Source organism: Gymnoscopelus microlampas, assembly GCF_963454915.1.
Source record: "Gymnoscopelus microlampas genome assembly, chromosome: 22".
Classification (NCBI taxonomy): domain Eukaryota; kingdom Metazoa; phylum Chordata; class Actinopteri; order Myctophiformes; family Myctophidae; genus Gymnoscopelus; species Gymnoscopelus microlampas.
In genome coordinates, this window is record NC_139959.1 from 5305128 (window position 1) to 5328844 (window position 23717).

Sequence of the window (23717 nt, forward strand, 5' to 3'; positions counted from 1 at the left end):
GTTATGATAAAAGGAAACAAGCCCCCTGGGGGGCTCGTTTCCATTGTGGTCCTTGGTACTCAGTTCATCAAGGTTCACATGTTCGCATCTTCTCTATATTGTGGTTATCGCCATCTATCACGGAAGCCCTGCACTATCATCCTAAACTCAGCAGCAGATGGGGTCTTGATGTACTCATTTGTTTCATTCATTTGTTTATGGCTGACACAACATCCTGTGTGATGAAGCAAGCAGTAGACTTCCCGACACCAAACAAATTGCAGATCGTTCTGAATTCCACGTTGGTTACTAACCTGTACATACATATTGCAACTTGTAGCAACACAGGGACGCAGGAAGGTGTCACGTTTCATCCGGAAGTTGAGTACCCAATGTCTGTTTGTCCAGGTGTCGCAGACGTGTTGCCACCATTCACCGAATCACCGGGACGCGGATCGACCCACATGCTCCTGTAGAGAAACTGATTATTTCAGATTATTACTGTTTGATTAATGGTAGAGATCTTTAAATTACTTGATAAAACAAGAAAAAGCTTCAACTTGTTACTTTGAAAATGTGTAGAGATAAGCGGTATCAAACAGTGGTGGAAGTAATAAAGTAACCGTAGCATCCCATGACATAATAGGTGAACATTTGCAAAGATTTTTAGCAAACAGAATACCTTGTAGATTGTCTATTTTGCAAGACGTTGCTGTTGTTCCATGTTCTCTCTGGTTCTCTGTGCGACAATGAAGATTGTGCTAAAAAAAAGGTTTTGAGTGCATATCTTGTGTGCCACAGACAGTGATTTTCCCTCGTAAATGATCTGACAAATAGATTCTGAAGGATCCGACCATGTGTAATTTTTTTTAACATTTGGTTTGCTTAACAAAAGTCCTGCGTGAACATTAACCAGACCAAATGCAAAATGCAACAATGTCAACATTTGGTCCTTGATCCGGACCTATTTAAACAAACTTTAGGTGTCAACGGCACCTCAGTCATCACCACAGAGAGCTTTAGATCTTAGATTAGATTACAATAGATTAGATTAGATAGCGCTACAGAAACCTCCACTCCATAGATATATAAATATGTATCATATAAATCATGTCATACTTGTGTCTCATGTAGATACACACACTCATGTATTTAATGTCTATGTGACGTGTGATATTTGACAACAGAGTGGGATATCATTTGTTTCATCACAGTTCATCACAGATCACAGTAAAACATTCTAAGCATTCTTCCTCCATACTGGGAGAAAAACAGCAATTGAAAGTTTGATGAAATGCTTTGTTACACATGAGTGCAGTGACCACTTTTCCATCGCATCTTATGAGCGGTGGGGTTCATTTGGTGCCGGCCTGCGCGCGCACACTGGTTCTTATCAGTGTGCCGTTGTCTGATAAGCGGTCTGCAGCACATTTCAACAACGAGGCAATTCAATGTGCTTAACACAGAACAACAAGCAAAGGAAACACAATTATGAAATGTCTGACATTAGGATGCAATAAAACAAAAGTAAAACATAACAAATACAATTACAGTGCAGAAGAGAGAGTAAAATAAAAATAACTCAAGGTGAATTTAAATACACTGAGCAGCACATAGCTGAGTAGGTGGGTTGCACCCATGAAAGATGTGCCAAATCTTCTCTGCCCAATGCCAAACTGCTTTTTCAGCAGCGCTGCTCCTCCCACAGATCCATGTTCCTTACAAATGGGGCACCATTTAAAAGGAAAATAAACAGGCTTTCCAACGGTATACAAGTTATTGATAATGTGTTGTTGCAACAGAGACAGAATCTACCAAACACTTATTTCTGATTTTTTTGTTCAATGCTCATGACTTGGTCATAGTCATCCTGGATTAGAATGAATGATCACATATGTGTGTGATACTGTATTGCATGTCTATTGCATGCAACTAAGAAAATAAAACAAGTTACTGTTCAATGATCAGTTTCTGCCCTGTATGAATCCTTCAGCTGTGCATTTTGATCAAAGCATTCACCACACACTGCAACTAAAGGGTCTTCCCCCCTGAATGAGTCCTCATGTGTGTTTGTAGCTCACTATTTTGTATACAGCCTTTACCACACACTGTACAAGATAAGGGCTTTTCCCCTGTATGAGTCCTCATGTGTATGCTTAGATTACCCGTGTTAACACAGCCTTTACCACAAACTGTACAAGTAAAGGGTTTTTCCCCTGTATGAGTCCTCATGTGTGTTTTGAGCTCACCACTTTGACTACAGCCTTTACCACAAACTGTACAAGTGAAGGGTTTTTCCCCCGTATGAATCCTCATGTGTGTTTTTAGATTACCTTTGTTAACACAGCCTTTACCACAAAATGTACAATGAAAGGGCTTTTCCCCTGTATGAGTCCTCATATGAGTTTTTAGCTCACCACTCTGGGTACAACCTTTACCACAAACTATACAAGTGAAGGCCCTGGTCCCTGCATGAATTCTCATGTGACTGTTCAGATTGCTTTTTTCACTACAGCTTTTTCCACAAATAGTACAGGTAAAGGGCTTTTCCCCTGTATGAGTCCTCATGTGTTTATCTAGATAATCTTTCCGACCAAATGTATGTTCACAAACTGAACAAGTAAATGGCTTTTCTCCCGTATGAGTTCTCATGTGTAAATTTAGATGACCTTTGTTACTACATCCTTTGCCACAGACCATACAAATAAAGGGCCTTTCCCCTGTATGGGTCCTCATGTGTGATGCTAGGTGATGCTTTTCACCACATCCTTTGCCACAAACTGCACAAATAAAGGACTTCACACCAGTATGGATTTTCATGTGTTTTTGCAGATTACCCGTATCACTAAAGCATTTGCCACAAAATGTACATGTAAAGGGTTTTTCCCCTGTATGAGCAGTCATGTGTCGTAATGCATTGCTACGGAAACTAAATCCTTTGCCACAAACTGGACACGTAAAGGGCTTTTCCCCTGTATGAGTCATCATGTGTTGCTTTAGCACACCCCGTTGACTAAACCCTTTGCCACAAACTGTACAATCAAACCTTTTCTGCCCCGTGTCGCTCCTCGTGGAGTGAGTTCGTTTTGATGACTTGCTGGTCAAAGACGGTCTTCGTCCTTTCGCACGTTGCGTCTCGCGTGAGTCCGGTCCGTTTAAAGCCGACAGACCTTCCCAGGTCTCGGCCCAATCCTCATCACTGTCTGGCACTACTTCAGTGTCGGATTCAGAACAGAGTGAGGAGAGGAGCTGGTCGTCACTGGTTGGTCGTGAAGTTCCACAGTCCTCTACATCAGCCAGTGTTGTCATGTGTTCAGTTGAGGTACTGGCTACAGGCAGGTTTTCATCATCTTCACTCTTCACTATGAACTGTGGAGGCTCTGGTTCATCTTGGACCAGAATGGGGCTCATCTGCTGCTGTTCGGGGGAAAACTCCTCTTTACACACAAGGAGGCGCAGGAAGTCTAGGAGAGATTAAATCAAAGTAAAGCATTGTTTCCCAACAGTAAACACTCCCAGTTGTTTGCTCTTTACCGCCTTTTCTCTCCAATATGGTTGTTATACCAACTGATTCCTCCCCACACACATTTGTGTGTTGTCACTGCTGTTGTATCCTATTGACTCACCTGCCAGTGAGGAGCCCCCGCCGAGAGGACGCAGAGCCTCTGCCCATAGTAGTACGTGCAGAGACAAAAATCGCCCTACCCGCCCAGCTTCCCTCCCCCGAACACGGGCCAATTGTTTCTTACAAGAGCTCGACAAAGCCGGATACACCACAGGCATTTGCGCAATAATACACGTCATCAACAAATACAAACACTATATGTACGAAGGACGTGGGAAATTACATTTACCTCGCATTGCGGTCTCTTGATAGATGTTTTTTCAGGTCAGTTTAGAAAGAAACCAGTGATTCACATCCTTTAATGGATGTGTCAGGGCATTCCACATTTTGGTGGCAGAGTAGTAGAATGAGCCTGAGTAGACGTTAAAATTACTGTTTTAAAGTGAAATATCCCTTTAATGTATAGAAGGAACAGTAACTTCCCTAGTACGCTTCCTTGGGGAACACCACAGTTCACTGGGAGGGACGAGGACAGGGCTCCATTGCCATCAACCATTTTGTTCTCTTCCCTCAAGGTAGGATTTCATCCAGTTTACAGATGTGTTATAAAAAACAATCGCCTACAGCTTATTCAGTAGAATTGAATGAGTGACAGTTTCAAACGCCTTTTGAAGGTCCAGCATGACCACCACAGTATTTGCCCGGGTCTACCTCCCGTTTGATGTAGTCGGTCAAATACAATAGGCAGGTGTCAGTGGAGTGGGATGTTCTGAAGCCAGATTGGAATTCAAAGATGGAACAAAGGATGGAAACAGGGCGGTAGTTGCCAAGTTTTCTAATTTGTTTCCTTTTTTATACAGAGGGATTACTCTCACCAGCTTGAATTCTTGTGGGACTTGACACTGACTGATGGATACATTTGTATTGTGGGCTACCATGGGAGCAATAGACGGCTGCATCTCTGAGGATTCTGGTGGGGATGTTGTCATGGTCAGTATATCTGTATTATACTCAGTTATACAAGGCTGGCGTACAACAATAATGGAAATAGCCTATCACCGATAGGCGAAGCTCACACTGTGTCGCGATGAGACTGAATAATTGTGACAGGTTTAAAAGTATAAGTAAGTAAGTGAGGATCTCCACATACCTGCGTGTGGCTGCATGTATCTGTAGGAGTTCTGACAGCTTCTTCTTACATTCCTACGAAGTGACCTCAACCTAGACACATCAGCCTCCTCCTTCTGTTCCTCTTTCATCTGCAGAGGTCCTGGTTCTTCCTGGACCAGACCGGGGCTCCTCTCCTCATGTTGTGGAGGTTGTGATTCCTCCTGGACCAGACTGGGGCTCCTCTCCTCATGTTTGGGAGGTTGTGGCTCCTCCTGGACCAGACTGGGGCTCCTCTCCTCATGTTGTGGAGGTTGTGATTCCTCCTGGACCAGACTGGGGCTCCTCTCCTCATGTTTGGGAGGTTGTGGCTCCTCCTGGACCAGACTGGGGCTCCTCTCCTCATGTTGTGGAGGTTGGGGTTCCTCCTGGACCAGACTGGGACTCCTCTCCTCTTAACACACAGACAGAAGGAGATGAGAAGAAGTAGCACACCAACAATATTGCCATGTCTTCTTATTTTAAGAGATTTTGGGCTTGTTTTTCTGTAAAGTGGCTTGTAAATATTGGTAGTTGTGTGTTGCCTATTTGGGCTTGTTCCTTACGTTGTTTCGGATGTTCCCAGCGATTAAAGTCACTGACGTGCACACGTTTCTGAAAACGTTTCTTCAAATAGTCGAGAATGTATTAATTTATACAAATTAATGAACACCCATAAAACAGCCAAAACTGAACACATTTTGATCTACAGTATAAGGCCAAATCTCATTTGAAAAAAATATTAATATTTTTAATATTAAAATGTTTGTACTGTTGGAATCTTACACAGGTGCTCCAAAATAATGAATTACATCATGCCAGTGCGCTGCTGTCACTCCAGCGGAGCTGGTCTAACTCTGAAGGACACTACTGACAGATCAGCTCCCCTTAAAGTTTAAACAATAACGTGACTTGTAGTATTGGATCTTAAGCCAATCAGTTATGATTAGGCCTACTCTGCATTCTCCATGTTCTAACCTCAAACGCTGGATTAATACTTCAAATGACCGGATCACAGAGGCAGCCGGCAGTACAAGGTAACAAGTGATTCACATCCAGGTGTTTATATTAGATATGATTACTCCATATCAACGCTTTCCCATCAAAGTACTCACACAAACTTTTAAACCGACCAGTGTTTGTAGGAACTTAAGAGTAAGCTAGATTCATTCACTGCACTAGTGTTGGGCAGTAATAAGTCACTTATTAACATATTACTGTAATACTATTACTTTACCCAGTAACGAGTATGTAACGTATTACTCTGGCGAAACTGTAATATTATTACATATTACTCATCCAAGAAACACTGCGTTACTATACAAGGAACGTGATTTGTTTTTGCTTCTGAATGAGATAAAAGTGCTCTCTCTCTTCTCCCTGAATCGGTCATGAGCCGGCACTGTTATGTGTCCAGCAGTCAACTGCAGATCATAGACTTTATCGGCCGGCGCTGCGGTTTGTCTGAGTCCAGAAAACATGCTGCAGATCCGTGGAGCAGTGCATTTTAAACGGCAGAGTAGGAGGTTTTCATGTGCGTGAAAAGAACAGATTTACAAGCCATCAACACTGTGCGATGGTACAGGATGTTAGCTTGTAGATCTGTTCTTTTTAAGCACGCGCCATCATGCAAAGTTATGAAGTAGGTGCAGGTCTGGTCTGGGGTCTGACGCAGGTCCATGTTCCTCCGTGTGTGGACTTATTGTCATTATTTTATGTTAGTTCATGTCAGTCAAAGATACAAACATTGTTTGTCCATTGTAAACTTTGTACGGGGGTCGTGCACCGAAAATAGCCGATCTACAAGTTCACAACATGTCGCTGACGCTAAACGTTTAGGCCTGTAGATTGGCTGTATAATGTGTTTAGTTCTGCTGTTTTAACCTCATTTTAGAAATGACTTTAGGGCTATGTTATCAGTTTAGTATTGTTATTTATGTATTGTTTTTATTGTGTATTATAATTTATGGAGCACCCCAACCTAAGTTTTTCACAGTGCATGTACTTGTCATACATCCTTGTGACAATAAATCTCTTGAATCTTGATATTCATTGTTCCAATATGGAACAAAAAAAACATGAATTAAAATAATATGTAATGTAATACATTACTCTTGATACAAAGTAACATAGTGCTTTCCTAAGTAATATTGCCCAACACTGCACTGCACTGGGAAGTGAACACAAAGTGAGGCAGAGGCTACAGGTGACAGGCTCTGAAAATAAACCGTGGTAATTTGCATACTTTGCTTGTTAAAAGCGACATTTTATGAAGACATGACAGTAATATGGGTGCAAAATGGAAATGTGTAATAAAAAAAGTTCATATCTCAATGAATAATATTTAATAGAATAACCACATTTAATTTGGTACCCGTTTTGTAGGGGCAGCACAGTTTATCCGTATATCCGTGCACATCCCTAGTTTAAACCAGTGGTTCTCAAACATTAATATGTATTTGTTGAGCCCCTGCATATGAAAAAAAGTGTGCCAGTAGGGAAACTAAACACACACACACACACACACACACACACACACACACACACACACACACACACACACTTTTGCTATTGACTCCAGATAGTGTTCATATATAGTACAGTAGGTCTGTGAGGTCTACTCTGTACAGATATGTGCAGTAGGTCTGTAAGGTCTACTCTGTACAGATAGTGTTCATATATACAGTATGTCTGTGAGGTCTACTCTGTACAGATAGTGTTCATACATTGTTTGTAGGATTTAAGTGTTTAAAATGATTTTGATGCTATATAAACCCATTATGGGTAACCGCTGTCCTTCAGGGCTCAATACCAGTGTCTTTTCTGTTTTCTGTTATTATGGGGAAAGCTTTGGCTGAAAACAGCAGATCGACAAGCTCACAATGCGACGCAACACGTGGCAATGTGAGCTTGTCGATCTGCTATTTCCCCACAATACCGATGCTGGGGTTTAAGTGGTTCACTTAATAGGCTCTATGCACAGCAGCCATATTATCACTTCCTTCACAGGTGTTACCAATGATACTAATGAAGTCTCTGTTCCATTTAGTGTAGCACAGTGGTTTCCATGACCCCCATAACTCTGAGAGTGTACAAATGGAACCAAACGGACCCTTACGGGTCCGTTTGGTTCCATTTGTACACTCTCAGAGTTACACACCTGTAAGGGGCCATTTGGAAGCCCATGAGGGTCCCTGGACCCCAACTTTAGACCCACTGGTGTAACAGAGTGTTTCCAGTGAGCCAACATGCACAATATCAGCACCCTGACTCTGTTTGACAAGAATGGAACAGAGCCTTCATTAGTATCATTGGTAACACCTGTGAATGTCAAGGACCCCTAGGCGTCCCCGGACCCCACTTTGAGAACCTACTACTGGTCGTGTAAACAAATGAATGAACATAATCATCATTATTATTATTATCATTATTAAAATTATAAAACAGGGTAGATAACATTAAGAATGAACTTAGCCTATACCTGCAGTGTGCATCACTTCGTCTTATCTTTCCTCTTGTCTCTCCAGCAACAGCTTAAACTTTATAGAAACATGTTCCTGTACATTGTTCCCATAGAGCTTCCCACTGTTTGTTCCCATAGAGCTTTATAAATATATAATATTATATAATGTGTCATTTTAATAGTTATTATTTTAAAACTATATCATGTTTTCTTTTCGGCTGTTCGACCCATAGGTTCGACCATAACATGAACAACGCAATTACTTCCGAGTCAACGTGTATGTGCAACAAGGGAGACCAGACCATGGCCCAGACACTGTTGCCTTTCGCCCTCTGGCGGTGGAAGGGTGTAAGTGTCATAGATAGATACAAAATGTGCTGACAAAATTAACTGTAGATTTAGTCTATAATCTTATACTATTTAGTCAACTACAACTAGTTTATAAACTAAAACATTTTAAATTACTAAAATGTGACTCAAACTAAATGGATTTTTCTTTTCAAAAGACCATGACTAAAACTTTACAAAATGTGCTGTCAAAACTAACACTGGATCCAAGAAGAGACAGATTTGTTGCGTCTGTAGGACAATGCTCCATGCAGACAGCAGAGGGCAGCATCGTACAGAGATTATGAAGAGATGACTTCAGAAAACAGGAGACAGATGCAGTCAAGCCCCCAGAGCCGCTGAGAAATCTTGAAGCTGCCACCCCAGTGGCCAAAGCTGGAACTGCAGGCGGGGAGAAATACATGCGCGAGCAAAACATACTGATATATATTTATATATAGAGATATAAATATGTAAACATATTATACATAAATACATATGCATTTACATATACATAGGCATCTCCAGTGAATTTCATAAATATCTCGCGTTCAATCCTTGACACACGGGCTGCCGTAGAACGCAAAAATGACACTAGTGCGCATGCTCATAACTTTACGCCAACCCAAAACCGTCTCAATAATTCTACTTCCGGCAGGCTTCCGGGTGCTTCAAAACGCCAGTGAGCACATTCATTGAAATGATAGCTGGGGGCGGGGCAATCCTCCCTCTAGTTATATTATACCTCTATGGATGCAGTGAGCAAGGAAAGGATGCATAGAAAACATCATTGTCTCCGCCAGGCCGTAAGGCATGGCGAGAGAGTATGTTTTACCCTCCGTCCGTGTGTCCGTCCGTGTGTCCGTGTGTCCGTCCGTCCGTCCGTGTGTTACCACCAAATCTCCGGCACCGTTGGCCCGGTCGCTGCGAAACTGTGCACACACACTCCCTGGATGCCAATTCAGAACCTCTGCCTCAAATTTTTCACATGGGCCTGTTATAGCGCCACCAGGAGGCCGATTTGTGCAAAACCCATTTTTTTCACATTATTCCTACAGTTTTTAACCAAACGTCATGCAAATCGGTACACAGTATCTCTATAGTCATGTGATCAACCCTGATCTGTCCGATTTCCCATATTCCATCCTTATTGGTTAAGGTTGCCATCCAAAGTTTGCAGGATTGGTCCGTTTTGAACAAACTGCCTCAAACCATGAACGCAGCGTGCGATTTCCGTGAAATTTCACACGCACATTCCCACTAGGCCGAGGAAGAAATGCCACCCTTTTCACATTGGCCTGTTATAGCGCCACCAGCAGGTCTAATTTAGCAAAACACATTTTTGGAACAAAATGCTTCAAATCATGAATGCAGTGTCCGATTGCCGTGAACGACCTAAGAATAAATGGCACCCTTTTCACATTGGCCTATTATAGCGCCACCAGGAGGCCACAATAACGTATCTGACCTGGCGGAGACCTGTGCTCCGAGGAGCACTTTATCTAGTTTTACATGTTTTATGACAAAACACTTACCATGTAGCCATTTTTATAATACTAATAATATAACAGGGGTCTTCAACAAGGGGTCTGGGACCCCTAGGGGGTCCTCAGAGTTATTACAGGGAGCCGGCAACTGTTTTACATTATCCACTTGAATCCTAAGAGGTTTGGTGTACTGTAGAGGGGAAAAGGAGCAGACCAAGTACAGAGCAAATGGTCAAGTTTTTGAAGTATTTAGTATTTCACCCCAATCTTCTAATTTTATAAGTTATATTGTATTAACATACTCTACCATACAGATTGGACCAAATTATGTTTTATTCATTGAAATAGTTACATTGTGAGGATTTCAGTTGTTAAATGTTTGAAAATACACATTAACATGAATACAATATAAAGATCATGTGTAAACAAACTAGCCAAAAATATTAATTAAAACAATTAAGTCTATGAAATGAAAAAGATTGCAACACAATTGTACACAATATGTAGTGGGGGTCCCTGCTTCATCTCTCTATGAGTTTAGGGGTCCTTTGAGCTGAAAAAAACATTGAAGACCTCTGCTTAATAATAATTATTATTGTAATAATAATTATAATAAACTGTATTTGTAAAAAATAAATAAAATATTTACGGTGTTTTCAATTTTAGATTTTAATTATAGAGGGCAATCATAATCCTTTCAAATGGAACGGTTAAGGAATGGGTGGTGAATGGGTGGATGTTATGCACAATCATTGTAAAGTTCCTTGGATAAAGGCACTATGCACCTTTTACCATTCACCATTTACCCCCCCCCCCCCCCCACACACACACACACACACACGCACACGCACACGCACACACACACACACACACACACACACACACACACACACACACACACACACACACACACACACACACACAGACACACACACACACACACACACACAGGAGTGCAGTAATCCATTAGAGTTCATTAGTAAACTTTCAGCTCTCATTTCTAAGACTTCTATAAACTACAACATTGGCCTCGGGTTGTCCCTTAACACTCCACAATGACCTATTTATTTTTGATTTGTTATTATTATTATTATTATTATAAGAAAAATGCTATTGCTAACATGCTGTATATCGGTGATTTCCAACCTTATCTGGATCCTTGAAAATCTTTAAAGTGTTCGCGGCCAACCCATTTTCAGAACATGTTTATTTAATGAGCAATCAAGCGATTGTGTTCCTGCGTGGATCAAATGGATTATATTAATATTTTAATCTATTTATCTGTATCAAAATGATTATATATATATATATATATATATATGTATATATGTATATATATATATATATATATATATATATATATATATATATATATATATATATATATATATATATATATATATATATATATATATACATTAATATTTTATATTAATGTTATTATTACATTATTACAGCTCTCATTCATTCATTCAGAACCTTGGTGCTGTCCTGGACAGTCAGCTCTCATTCATTCATTCAGAACCTTGGTGTTGTCCTGGACAGTCAGCTCTCATTCAATAACCTTGGTGATGTCCTGGACCAACACACTCTCACTCCCCAAAATGCATATTGTGACTTCTTGGGCCAGACATCCCAAGAAGCACACGTGCCTTACCGGGCACTTCCGGATTCCAGGAATGCAGGAAGTGCGGTTCTCCCAAAAAAATGACAGAGGCGTGCCGTCTAAAGCGTACTTGAGCCATGAGAGGCACCGCAGAGCGAGCCGTCAGGTGAGCGAATCGCCGTGCCGAGCGTTGCCAAGTCCGCTTGAGCCGACTCAACATGTCCCGTATTTGCCCCCCCCTTCCAGTCAACGTTTGACTTGGGATGTCCGTCCCATGAAGTCACCCGTTTGACTTCTTGGGGTGAGAATACGTTGTCCTGGACAGTCAGCTCTCATTCATTCAAGAGTATTGTTAATGCTTTTCATTGGTTCACTTTAAAAAAAAATATAGATATATTTTAGTTTTGGCCCCCGGGCTGCACTTTTGACACCGTGTCTGCCCTAGACACCATACAGAAATACAAACAGACTAGTCTACTGGTGTGTGTGTTTGTGTGTGTGTGCGTGCGTGCGTGCGTGCGTGCGTGCGTGCGTGCGTGCGTGCGTGCGTGCGTGCGTGCGTGCGTGCGTGTGTGTGCGTGCGTGGGAACGCAGCGTGGCATTGAACTCACAACCTTGAAAACCTCCACGTTGGATCAATACAGCTGAGAACATGCACTGAAAACATTCTCACACACACACACGCACACACGTGCACACTCACACGCACGCGTCTTTGTATTATTATTATTACCATACTTATGAGGACATCAACATTGCTCGCCTATCTTACGAATGTAATTTTTTATATTTTGTAACATGTTTAACATCCAGGCCTAAAGCCCAAAACAGCCGATCTACAAGATTGCACATTAAGCAAAGAATCTGGGGACCCCCCAAAATCATTTGGAGACCCCGGGGTCCTGACCCACAGTTAGAGAACCACTGACGTACACTGTCTCCCTCTCAGCTGTCTCACTGCCTGTCTCTCATCTGTCTCACTGTTTCCCTCTCATCTGTCTTACTGTCTGTCTCTCACCTGTCTCACTGTTTCCCTCTCATCTGTCTTACTGTCTGTCTCTCACCTGTCTCACTGTTTCCCTCTCATCTGTCTTACTGTCTGTCTCTCACCTGTCTCACTGTTTCCCTCTCATCTGTCTTACTGTCTGTCTCTCACCTGTCTCACTGTTTCCCTCTCAGCTGTCTTACCGTCTGTCTCTCATCTGTCTTACTGTCTATCTCCAGGTGTCTTACTGTCTGTCTCTCAGCTGTCTCACTGCCTGTCTATCTCTCAGCTGTCTCACTGCCTGTCTGTCTCTCAGCTGTCTCACTGACTGTCTGTCTCTCAGCTGTCTCACTGCCTGTCTGTCTCTCAGCTGTCTCACTGCCCGTCTGTCTCAGCTGTCTCACTTCCTGTCTCTCAGCTGTCTCACTTCCTGTTTGTCTCTCAGCTGTCTCACTGCCTGTCTGTCTCTCAGCTGTCTCACTCCCTGCCTGTCTCCAGGACGTAGGACCAGTTGGTTTACATACCTGACCGGCAGAGCGACACGCAGAGAGAGAGAGAGACAGACATGTTAGGACATGACAACCGACTAACGCAACAGTTAAGACCGCTCACACACACGCACACACACACACACACACACACACACACACACACACACACACACACACACACACACACACACACACACACACACACACACACACACACACACACACACACACACACACACACACACACACACACACACACTGGAGGGCAGCTACTGAATAGCGCCCCCAGGGGATGAGTTAGGAAGGCTTTCATGTCTTGCTCAAGGACATGAAGCTCTGTGCGTGTGTGTGTGTGTGTGCGTGCGTGCGTGCGTGCGTGCGTGCGTGTGTGTGCGAGCAAGCGTGTGTATTGTTGCTTAAGTATGAGTGTGATAGGAAGAGAGAGAGTGGGATTGGGTTGTTACAACTTGTTACCTTGGACGAGCTACAATACACACACACACACACACACACACACACACACACACACACACACACACACACACACACACACACACACACACACACACACACACACACACACCCATTATGTGTGTTAAAAGCCTTCAGGTCTATTAAACTGCTTCAGGATGTAATAAAATAAATAAATAAAAACAAAGAAGTTGCAAAATGAGGTCAAAGCGGATTAATCTTGAATCCTTATTAAACCAACCTGACCACAACAACACTGTGTGTGTGTGTGTGTGTGTGTGTGTGTGTGTGTGTGTGTGTGTGTGTGTGTGTGTGTGTGTGTGTGTGTGTGTGTGTGTGTGTGTGTGTGTGTGTGTGTGTGTGTGTGTGTGTGTGTGTGTGTGTGTGTATGTGTGTGTCATTGAAATGAGGTGTCATACACTGCTGCCATTTTTCCTTTTTCCTCTCTGTAAATATAGATATTTGTATTTGTTGATAACATGCTTATACCCAAGAAAGAGGCAGAAATTGCGAGGCGTTGTGAGCTTGTAGATCGGCTATTTATATTATTATATTATTATTATTATTACCAATAAAATCATAGTGTAGAGTTTGTAGAGTCAAACAAAAAGTAATGCCTCAACTCTTAAAATTCCAAGTGCTTGTCAGGGTGTTGTAATTCTAGGAGTTGTTCCAGACATGTGGAGCATGAAAACTGAACCTTTAGTTGTGATTCTAGGAGTTTGTTCCAGATATGTGGAGCATAAAAACTGAACTTTTAGTTGTGATTCTAGGAGTTTGTTTATATGTGGAGCATAAAATCTGAACGTTTAGTTATGATTCTAGGGACAGAAAGCAGACTTTTCCCAGATGACCTGAGAGGTCTGGATGGTTCACGATATCACACAAAATCACCTAAACCATTCAATGCTTTAAATATATATAGATACATATGCCCTACCAACAGACATCAAAGAGTGTTTACTCTACATATGTTTTATTGCTACTAGTGTTGATGATGTCTTGTATACAATTGTTTGATATTGTATGTCTTTAAATGTGTCGATGAATTGAATACACAGGACCAAAATGGAAACAAGTCCTTTTTGTGTTACCTTTTAAGCACCATTGTATAATCGTACCACTGTACTATTTGCAAACTGTTAACAAAGTATTCAATCAATCAATCAATCAATCAATCAATCAATAAACCCCTCTGAGACAGAAACAGAGACACAGAGAGAGAGAGAGAGAGAGAGAGAGAGAGAGAGAGAGAGAGAGAGAGAGAGAGAGAGAGAGAGAGAGAGAGAGAAAAAAATTGTGTAATTTAGCTGTCAGGTTGTATTGTACAACAACGAATGATGTTAAAGGTGTTTTTTTTCCATTAAGACCTTTAGTGGTTTATTTAATGCATTGTTTGCAACATGCAGGTGACTGTTTTATATGAATTATGAATGAAAGACCCAGAACATACTGACCCCCTTATTAATATTAGAGAGCAGCCACAATACGGTGTGCGTGCCTGCGTGCGCGCGAGCGCGCGTGCGTGCGTGCGTGCGTGCGTGCGTGCGTGTGTGTGTGTGCGCGTGCCTAACATACATTGTGAATGCTCCTATTCTTTGGCAAACGTTTGGCAAAAAATGTATTTGATTTAGAGGGAAAAAAGGAGGATATATAGCCTATGGGTTTAAATCATGCATCTACTCTCATTTTTATTGGTCATGAGTAAATATCCCCTATTTTTGTAATATATTATTTTAAAACATTTTCAATAGGTAAATAACTACATTTCAAACATTAAAACAAATCAAAGAAAATCCATTAATTTACGGGTAGCCTACACTCAGCACACACACTGCAAATGGAACCAAATGGACCCTTACAGATCTGTAACTCTGAGAGCGTACAAATGGAACCAAATGGACCCTTGGGTCCATTTGGTTCCATTTGTACGCTCTCAGAGTTATGGTGGTCCTTGAAATTAAAACGTTTGAAAACCACGATAGTATTGTAATTGTATAGCAGACGTGAAGTCCACATACCAGCTCTGACAATGTGATAATAACAACCTGTTGAAGATCTGACCTAGGGTGCTGGGATGGCCAGAAATGCCACTGGTAAAACTGGTTCCCAAAAAGTACTGTTCACATATTTTTCACAAATTCAAACATAAAAAGGTATAGCCTATATCTTAGATGACATATGGTTTGAAGTCCAAAACAATCAAAAAATATAAAGAATACCTAGTATCATTATGAAACAAAAATAGCTCTCATTTTAACTTCACTCATTGAATGCATGTACTGAACTGAACTGAAAAGGCCAAAACGAAATCAAACTAGTTCATTTTGTCGACTAAAATTATATTATATACTGTATATTGAAAATTCCGTTGACAAATAAAAACTAGACTAAAAGAGATCCAGTACAACTTAGACAAGTCATTTTCTGCTAGCTTGTGAGCTTGTGAGCTTGTAGATCTGCTATTTTCGGCACACATGCAGCTAAGTAAAAATCAGTCATTATGGCGCCATCGCTGCCTGCTGCTAAAATACATTTTAGTCTGCTAAATCAACTGTAGATTTACACAACTAAAATCTTAATGATATTCAGTCAACTATAGAGTAAAAGTAAAACATGATTAAAATATGACTAAAACTAAATAGAGTTTTATTCAAAAGACTATGACTAAAACCACATCAAAATTTGAAGTCAGAATTAACACTGAATCAAAGTCCCTCTCTGATTGGCTGAACTCAAATGACTTAATATCTTAAAGGACAACTTCACCCAATTTCAACCATCTTCATATAATTTGTCCTCACTAATGCTCATTATAATGTGGTACCATTTGTGTCTACTCAGTCTGTGTCTCATAGGAGGGTTGTGGACAGAAACCTGACTACCAGACCAGGGACGTGCACAGATAGACCCTAGGTGGTGCTGGAGCACCTGCCCTTTGCCCTCTTGACCAGAAGTGCCCTTTTTTCAGTTTACAGCAGGGGTCTTCAACAGGGGGTCCGGGACCCCTAGGGGGTCCTCAGAGTTACTACAGGGGGTCCGCCAATTCTTTATGTGATATGATTTTTCTTTTTACCTTAACCACTCGAAACCTAGCATCCCTTTTCTGAGGAGAACTTTAGCCAAAAATAGCAGATCTACAAGCCCACAACGCCTCGCGCTGCGAGGCGTTGTGGGCTTGTAGATCGGCTATTTCTGGCAAAGAGGTATAGGTGTAGAGGGAAAAAAGAGCAGACCAAGTCAACAAAAAAAAAGTATAATTTACTTGAGCACCTGCCCCTCAAAATGTCTGTGCACGCCACTGTACCAGACAGTCACATCATCATGGGGAATCCAAGCTAATAGAAACGGAAGGTTAGTATGCTATAATAGAAGCCATTGTTCTTGCTTTAAAAAAAAAACCCTGCTTAATGATGATGTCACTGGTAGGTGGGTTTCTGAAGTGTCCACCACCCTCCTATATGAGCCACAGACCAAGTAGAAAAAACATTGTACCATTTTATCATGAGCATTCGTGAAGATCAATTATATGAAGATAGGTTGAAAATGGGTGAAGTCATCATTTAATTAACAAAATACACAAATATTAAGTCCATCACAATTTAAAATTCATAAATATGATAAATAAAGCTCGAGCGTATGACACAACTCAGCGTATTTATAATGTGAACATTAGTTGTATTATAGCCTAATGTTGTTGTTATTATTATTATTATTATTATGACTGTCTGTCTGTTTATCTGTTTGTCTGTTCTCCTTTATTTAACCTTTAACTCAGTATTTAACACGACACCGTGAAAGTACACTGTGTGTGTGTGTGTGTGTGTGTGTGTGTGTGTGTGTGTGTGTGTGTGTGTGTGTGTGTGTGTGTGTGTGCGTGCGTGCGCGTGCGCGTGTGTGCGCGTGGTGTGTGCGTGCGTGCGCGTGCGTGCGTGTATGCGTGTGTGTGTGTGTGTGTGTGTGAGAGAGAGAGAGAGAGAGAGAGAGAGTACAGTCTCTCCCTCCTCTCCGTGACGTCAGCACCGCTTCTCTCTCACTCTGCCCTGGGTTGCGCTCACTTTTTAGACGGAAGAGAGAGAGAGAGAGAGAGAGAGAGAGAGAGAGAGAGAGAGAGAGAGAGAGAGAGAGTGTGTGTGAGACGGACTTAGGCAGAGACTGAGCGAGTGAGTGAGTATGAGGGTGAGAGAGAGAAAGCGAGAGTAAAGTAGGCTAACAGATAGTCTCTCTATCTTAGTGAAGTTACAACATCAGAATGAGGATTACTGACCTGTAGAAGACCACTGCATGAAGATGAAGATGATGATGATGAAGGTGGTGTGTGTGTTGCTGAGTTTCTGCTGCTGCCTGGCCGACGATAAGAGAGGTACCGTGGATGATGTGTCACACCTAAAAAAAAGTACTCGTTCCTTTAAAGAGAGTACATTTCACTCATGTGTGTTGGAACTGTCTGTCTGTCTGTCTGTCTGTCTGTCTGTCTGTCTGTCTGTCTGTCTGTCACTTTAATTCATGCATAGGCTACTCCGTAGCGGTTGTTAAATGCCGCCCCGCCGAAGATAGCATATATGTCAGATTGGTTGCGAGACTAAAGTGCGTGGCGGGTGTGTGTGTGTGTGTGTGTGTGTGTGTGTGTGTGTGTGTGTGTGTGTGTGTGTGTGTGTGTGTGTGTGTGTGTGTGTGTGTGTGTGCGCGCGCGCGCGTGCTCGTGCGTGCGTGCGTGCGTGCGTGCGTGCGTGTGTGTGTGTGTGCGCGCGCGTGTGTACTCATGATGACATATTGACTTGTACACATGTTGTAAATGTAATTTCCCATAAACTTCACATGTATGAGCCGGCCCAGCCAATAGGCAGAGTATGCAATTGCCTAGGGTGCCATTAGGTGGGTGGGGGGGCGGGGGGTGCACCAAGCCAATATTCAAGTTTTTTTTTTTTTAAGAATTGTAAAATAATACATATTTGTGTATTGTTTGTAGAACACAGAATATTAAAAAGAACCCTTGAATTTGTATATTTTAAGTATTTGAAAAGCTAAAAGTTAGGTGTGTCCCAACAATACACCACTCTCTCATGAGTCTTTTGGTTTCACCCAGCCATGTGTATCTGACCGCTCTGTGGCTCTGCTTTCATTCAACAGTGTGCCGTGTGGCAGTGCCGGAGTTAAATTAACACTGAGGATTTTTACTGTGTTCTACCTTTCCGGTTTTTCACTTTCTGTGGGCAACACAGAGGATGTACAGTATAGACTGGTTTCTTAATCACAAACATTACTGGTGATGTGTGCACATTCAGGGTGCAAAACCACATTTAAAAAAAAAAAACAGCTGAGATTAATAAACTGATTAGAGTCAGCTAGAGCCATGAGCTGCAGTGTGTGATGGTGATCATGTACCTCAAGGGTCTAATTTTAGATAAGATAAAATCTTTATTGTTAGCACGATGCATTCTAGATAATGTAAAGAGTGCTGTGTTCATCCCTAGATGTGCAGAAACCTGTTTCTTAATTGCAATGGTACAGCACACTGTACATACTGTGCACGAACATGGGAATGGCAACGATGTGCAGCACAGCACATAAGTTACATTTCTTTGACATGAGACTTTCAGAGGTCTTTTAACTCCAGTTTGTTGCCTCCCATTTTCATTCTCTCTCTCTCTCTCTCTCTCTCTCTCTCTCTCTCTCTCTCTCTCTCTCTCTCTGCTAAATGCCTAAATTGTAAATTGTAATTTGGCTTATGTATTTTACACGATGTCCTAGTTATTTGTGTTTGTGAAATAGCCTTATTTATTATTTAATAATAGGCTATCGGGGAGGGGGGGGGGGGGGTGTGCCATGTAAAATCCTGCCTAGGTCACCAAATTCCTCAGGGCCGGCACTGCACTTCATAGCTGCGTGCATGAGCGTCCGTGCTTGTGTGAGAGTGTTAGATTTTCTCCACAAATTAATTTGATCACACGTGCACGCACACACGCACACACGGACGCATTTACACCACGCACGCACGCACACACGCATTTACACGCACGCACGCACGCACGCGCTTGCGACTATCTGCACTAATAGCCTATATTTCATACAAACATAAAACATATGTGTGTGTGTGTGTGTGTGTGTGTGTGTGTGTGTGTGTGTGTGTGTGTGTGTGTGTGTGTGTGTGTGTGTGTGTGTGTGTGTGTGTGTGTGTGTGTGTGTGTGTGGGTGGGGTGGGTGATAAGTTGAATGTAATGAACAAGTTGAAACAAAAAGTATTTCTTGTGAGGTGTGAAAACATGTGTGATTGATTTAAACTAAGTATTGGGTATTACATTTTTTTGACACTATAATAAATATCAAAAAAATGTCTCTATAATTATTTGGAAACTTTAGTTACTAGTTACTTTGTAGATTTAGATTATCATTACAAAACTTATATTAACCACTTCAGATCTATATATAGACCCTCCAGAAAAATGCGATTATGCGATCGCAGAATTTACCGCATCAGCAAAATGGCGCATAATTATGCGGGGGTAACGTTTTTTCAAAAAGGCTGCATCGCATAATACGCGTTTCGCATCGCATATTTCTGCATATTTCTGCATATTTCGCAACTTTTCGCAACTTTTCACATATTTCGCATTTTTCGCAACTTTTCGCATATCGCATATTTTGCATATTGCCGCATATTGCCGCATATTTCACAACTTTTCGCATATTTTGCAACTTCACACAATTTCGCCGCATAAAATTGCAAAAAAAACAAACGCATATTTCATCGCAAAATCAAGGATTTTAGCCCGCATAATCAAGAGTTTTAGCCCGCATAATCAAGGATTTTTGCCCACGTGTTTCTGGAGGGTCTATATACTTCGGCTAATTGAAAATAGCCGATCTACAAGCTCACAAAGCGACGCGTTGTGAGCTTGTATTTGCCTCTCTCTCTCTCTCTCTCTCTGTGCTGTGTGCTGTGTGTGTGTGTGTGTGTGTGTGTGTGTGTGTGTGTGTGTGTGTGTGTGTGTGTGTGTGTGTGTCAGGGTCATTTTAACTCTGTTGATGGTCATGCTGACATACTTGTCTTAACAGTCATAACACACACGTGCACGCGCACGCGCACGCCCACGCCCACGCACACGCACACGCACACGCACACGCACGCACACACACACAGATATTTGGGGGAAAAACAGGATTCAAAAACCTGTTTAGTTCGGTGGTTGTTTTTTGGTTGTTGTTGTTTTGTTTTTTTGTCCGATTGAAATAGAACATTTCAGAGTCTCAACTTTTAACTCTTGATACTCTTAAGTCAGTGGTTCTCAACCCTTTTAGACTGAGTACCACCTCAGAAAATAATTGGCTCTCCAAGTAGGCTACCACCATTATGATAAAAAATACAGTAGCATCCTACCCCTACAGTTAACACAGTAATACAATGTATTCCTAATAAGAATATGTCTTTTTCACAGTTGTGTATGGTAGCACTAAAACTGTCACTTAAACACCTGCAATTCTCAACAGACAGACAGACAGAGATGACATTAACAACTGCACTTCATTCAAACGTATGTTGCTATATATGTAAAATATAAAATGACACAGGTGCTTTCCCGGTTTTAATGGGTTAAACAGCACCAGTTGGTGCTGGGTGCGACTGGCGCTCCTGAATCAACTTTGTGCTTGGTCCAAGTTCCCTGTGGATAACGATATCCACCAATTCAGTTTCTACAGTGCTGCTCAAAATGTTCTCCTTTCTCGCTTTTATCTTCCTTATACAGTAGTTCCAGTTTTGAGCCGCGATTGCATCATTTTAACTCTGTTTATTTATTTATCTCACCAGCACCTTTAGTTTGTGATCCGTTGTGATCGTGGACGCTGCCCGACACGTTTAGCCAAAATAAACACGGCACACAGTTTTAACACAGGAAAGCAAGACGTACCAGAGTTATTAAGTAAAGTTATTTCAATTCATTCGATAGCCTATTGTGTATAGTTGATTATTTGGACTTGCTTCCTATTGTTGTTTAAATCAGTGGTTCTCAAACATTTTCAAGTCAAGGACCTCCAAATGATGTATTTGTCCACGGACCCCCATCTGAAAACATTTTGTGCCAGGAACTCCCATAAAAGATTGTTGTGGTTAAAATGTTTCAAAAATATTCCACATACATTTTGATTGGAAATGGCAGATATACAAGCTCACAACGCGTCAGGACGCATTGTGAGCTTGTAGATCTTCTATTTTCAAATAGCCGATATATATAGGGGTTCAAGTGGTAAAACAGATTTTTATGCTATAATAATTTGGGGACCCCCCTGTGTGTGCATGCGTGTGTGTGCGTGCAACCTAGACGCTTCTTTTGCGTTTGTTTTCGTAGACCTGGCCACTTGTTCCTCTCGCAAAGTGTGGCAACACTTCCAGGAACTAGGTTCCTGTTATAGCCTTGTATTAGAGAGTTGCGTCACCTCAGGGACAGAAAACATTGCCGGTCACGTGGTTCATGTAAACTTGAAATAGTGACAAACGCTCGGGTGCATTTCTCCTTTCCGACATGTCGCCTTTCCGACGTTGACGAACCCTATACCTAACCCTAACCCTAACCCTAACCGCACGCGGAAGCCACTAGTCGGAGTGGTGAGATGTCGGAATGGAGAGTGAACACCCAAACGCTCATAGACTCCAGTGCATTCCGTAAACCTCCGGTTCAGGGATTTGTCACTATTCGTCAATAGAAGGCTCTGTAGAAGACTGGCCCGATGAAGTGAGCGGAGAAGACGCAACTCTACTTATATGGCTCTGGTTCCTGTGTTTGAACTAGGTTCAGGACACAGATGCTAAAGCTCCATGTTTGTTCTTTTACTTGTAAAACAAATAATATAAAATAAACAAAACTGTCATGACTTGTTGGACGTTGCACTTCTTGCTGCTCTGGTTGAGACGATTTGCTCTCAGTAGATGGTTTGATTTTGAGTTTGTCTTCGTTTTTGTTGCCCAGGGGGTGGATTACCTACTGGTCGGGGCCCAGGCCCAGGGGCCCCTGGCCATGAGCCCTTGTGTGAATTGTTGCTGTTATTAACTTAACATTTGATTTCAAATGGTTTAGTCATTCATGTCAATACCAGAGCCCCAAAAGCCCTACTGAAAACTGAAGGAATATTATATAGTCTATAAAGTACAAGCTCACAGAGCTTGTATATCTGAGTAAAAAAGGAGGAAGGAGGGGGGAGGAGAAGTGGCAAGCGGGAGCTGTGGATCGAAAGGTCACCAGTTTGATTCCCGACCAGAACATCTCTCTAACCCCTAAGGCTTACCAAGTGTTATGAATCTTTCAAATATCATTTAATTAGTGACACAAAGAGGTTAGTGCCATACAGCCAAGTAGTAATATTTTGTATTGTTAAATACTTGCACTGTAGTGATACTTTAACTGTATGATGAACAGAGCTGAATTATTATGGACTGATATATATGAATGAATATGTGTGTGACATAAATTATGCAGTCTTTGTGTGTGTGTGTGTGTGTGTGTGTGTGTGTGTGTGTGTGTGTGTGTGTGTGTGTGTGTGTGTGTGTGTGTGTGTGTGTGTGTGTGTGTGTGTGTGTGTGTGTGTGCTAAACTTTGCTAAACTTTGCTAAACTTTGCTAAACTTTGCTTGACTGCTATTTTTACAGATATCTTTGGTAGAAACAAGTCAAAAATACAGCTGTAGAAATAACAAATAAAGTACAGATTTATTGCAAAATATGCTTTTTTTCAAACATACAAAGACATGAATGAAATAGTTATACAAAATATAATGAACAAACAATGTGCTAGCAAACTCTGCTTTACTGGAAAAGGGCAATTGTTTCAGCTCAATCGGAGCCCCATTGACGTCACAGCTCAACATGCAAGCATGAGTTCACCGTAAGTTCAACTGCAACCCAATCAACACACCTGCGCTTGGAAAAAAAAGAAGTAGAAAGAAGCTGGATGGAATTCTCGCCGGTTGGTTGCAGAAAACAAATCAGGTGTCTCCAAATTCTTTATCTCCACCTCCATCTTTTCCCCACCTAATTAGATGGAGCATTTAAATGGAAATGAGGAGGCGTGATTTGAAAACAGCAGTCAAATGAGAGTGTAGCTTTCCCATCTAATGGGGGAATTATGCTGAAACGTGATTGCACGCTAGGTAACCAGACTATCCCTCTCCCGGTACAGCTACTGCCGCTATTTGTAGAATTAGCCT

The 23717-nt window shown here is 41.7% G+C and overlaps 2 protein-coding genes across 2 annotated transcripts in view; one reads left to right on the plus strand and one right to left on the minus strand.

Moving 5' to 3' along the window:
• Positions 1 to 1203: 1203 nt before the first annotated feature.
• Positions 1204 to 8364, minus strand: LOC311038991 (uncharacterized protein). The gene is made up of 3 exons (XM_084048623.1): positions 8172 to 8364; positions 4695 to 5105; positions 1204 to 3443 (listed from the first exon to the last, which is right to left on the minus strand). The coding sequence occupies exons 1-3, from the start codon at positions 8182 to 8184 to the stop codon at positions 2011 to 2013; spliced, it is 1857 nt and encodes a 618-aa protein (XP_083904749.1). The 5' UTR covers positions 8185 to 8364; the 3' UTR covers positions 1204 to 2010.
• A 9278-nt stretch (positions 8365 to 17642) lies between these two features.
• Positions 17643 to 23717, plus strand: part of LOC311039218 (melanoma receptor tyrosine-protein kinase-like) — a 55642-nt gene continuing 49567 nt past the window's right edge. The window contains exon 1 of the mRNA XM_084048889.1: positions 17643 to 17883. Coding sequence (XP_083905015.1) covers positions 17805 to 17883 — 79 coding nt within the window. The 5' untranslated portion in view covers positions 17643 to 17804. The remainder of the gene's footprint in view (positions 17884 to 23717) is intronic.

What these genes read in the sequence shown, in the direction of transcription:
- LOC311038991 (XM_084048623.1), bottom strand. An exon ending in ATACATGCAGCCACACGCAG is followed by an intron (nt 3,444 to 4,694) that starts GTATGTGGAGAT and finishes AATCTCTCCTAG; the next exon opens with ACTTCCTGCGCCTCCTTGTG.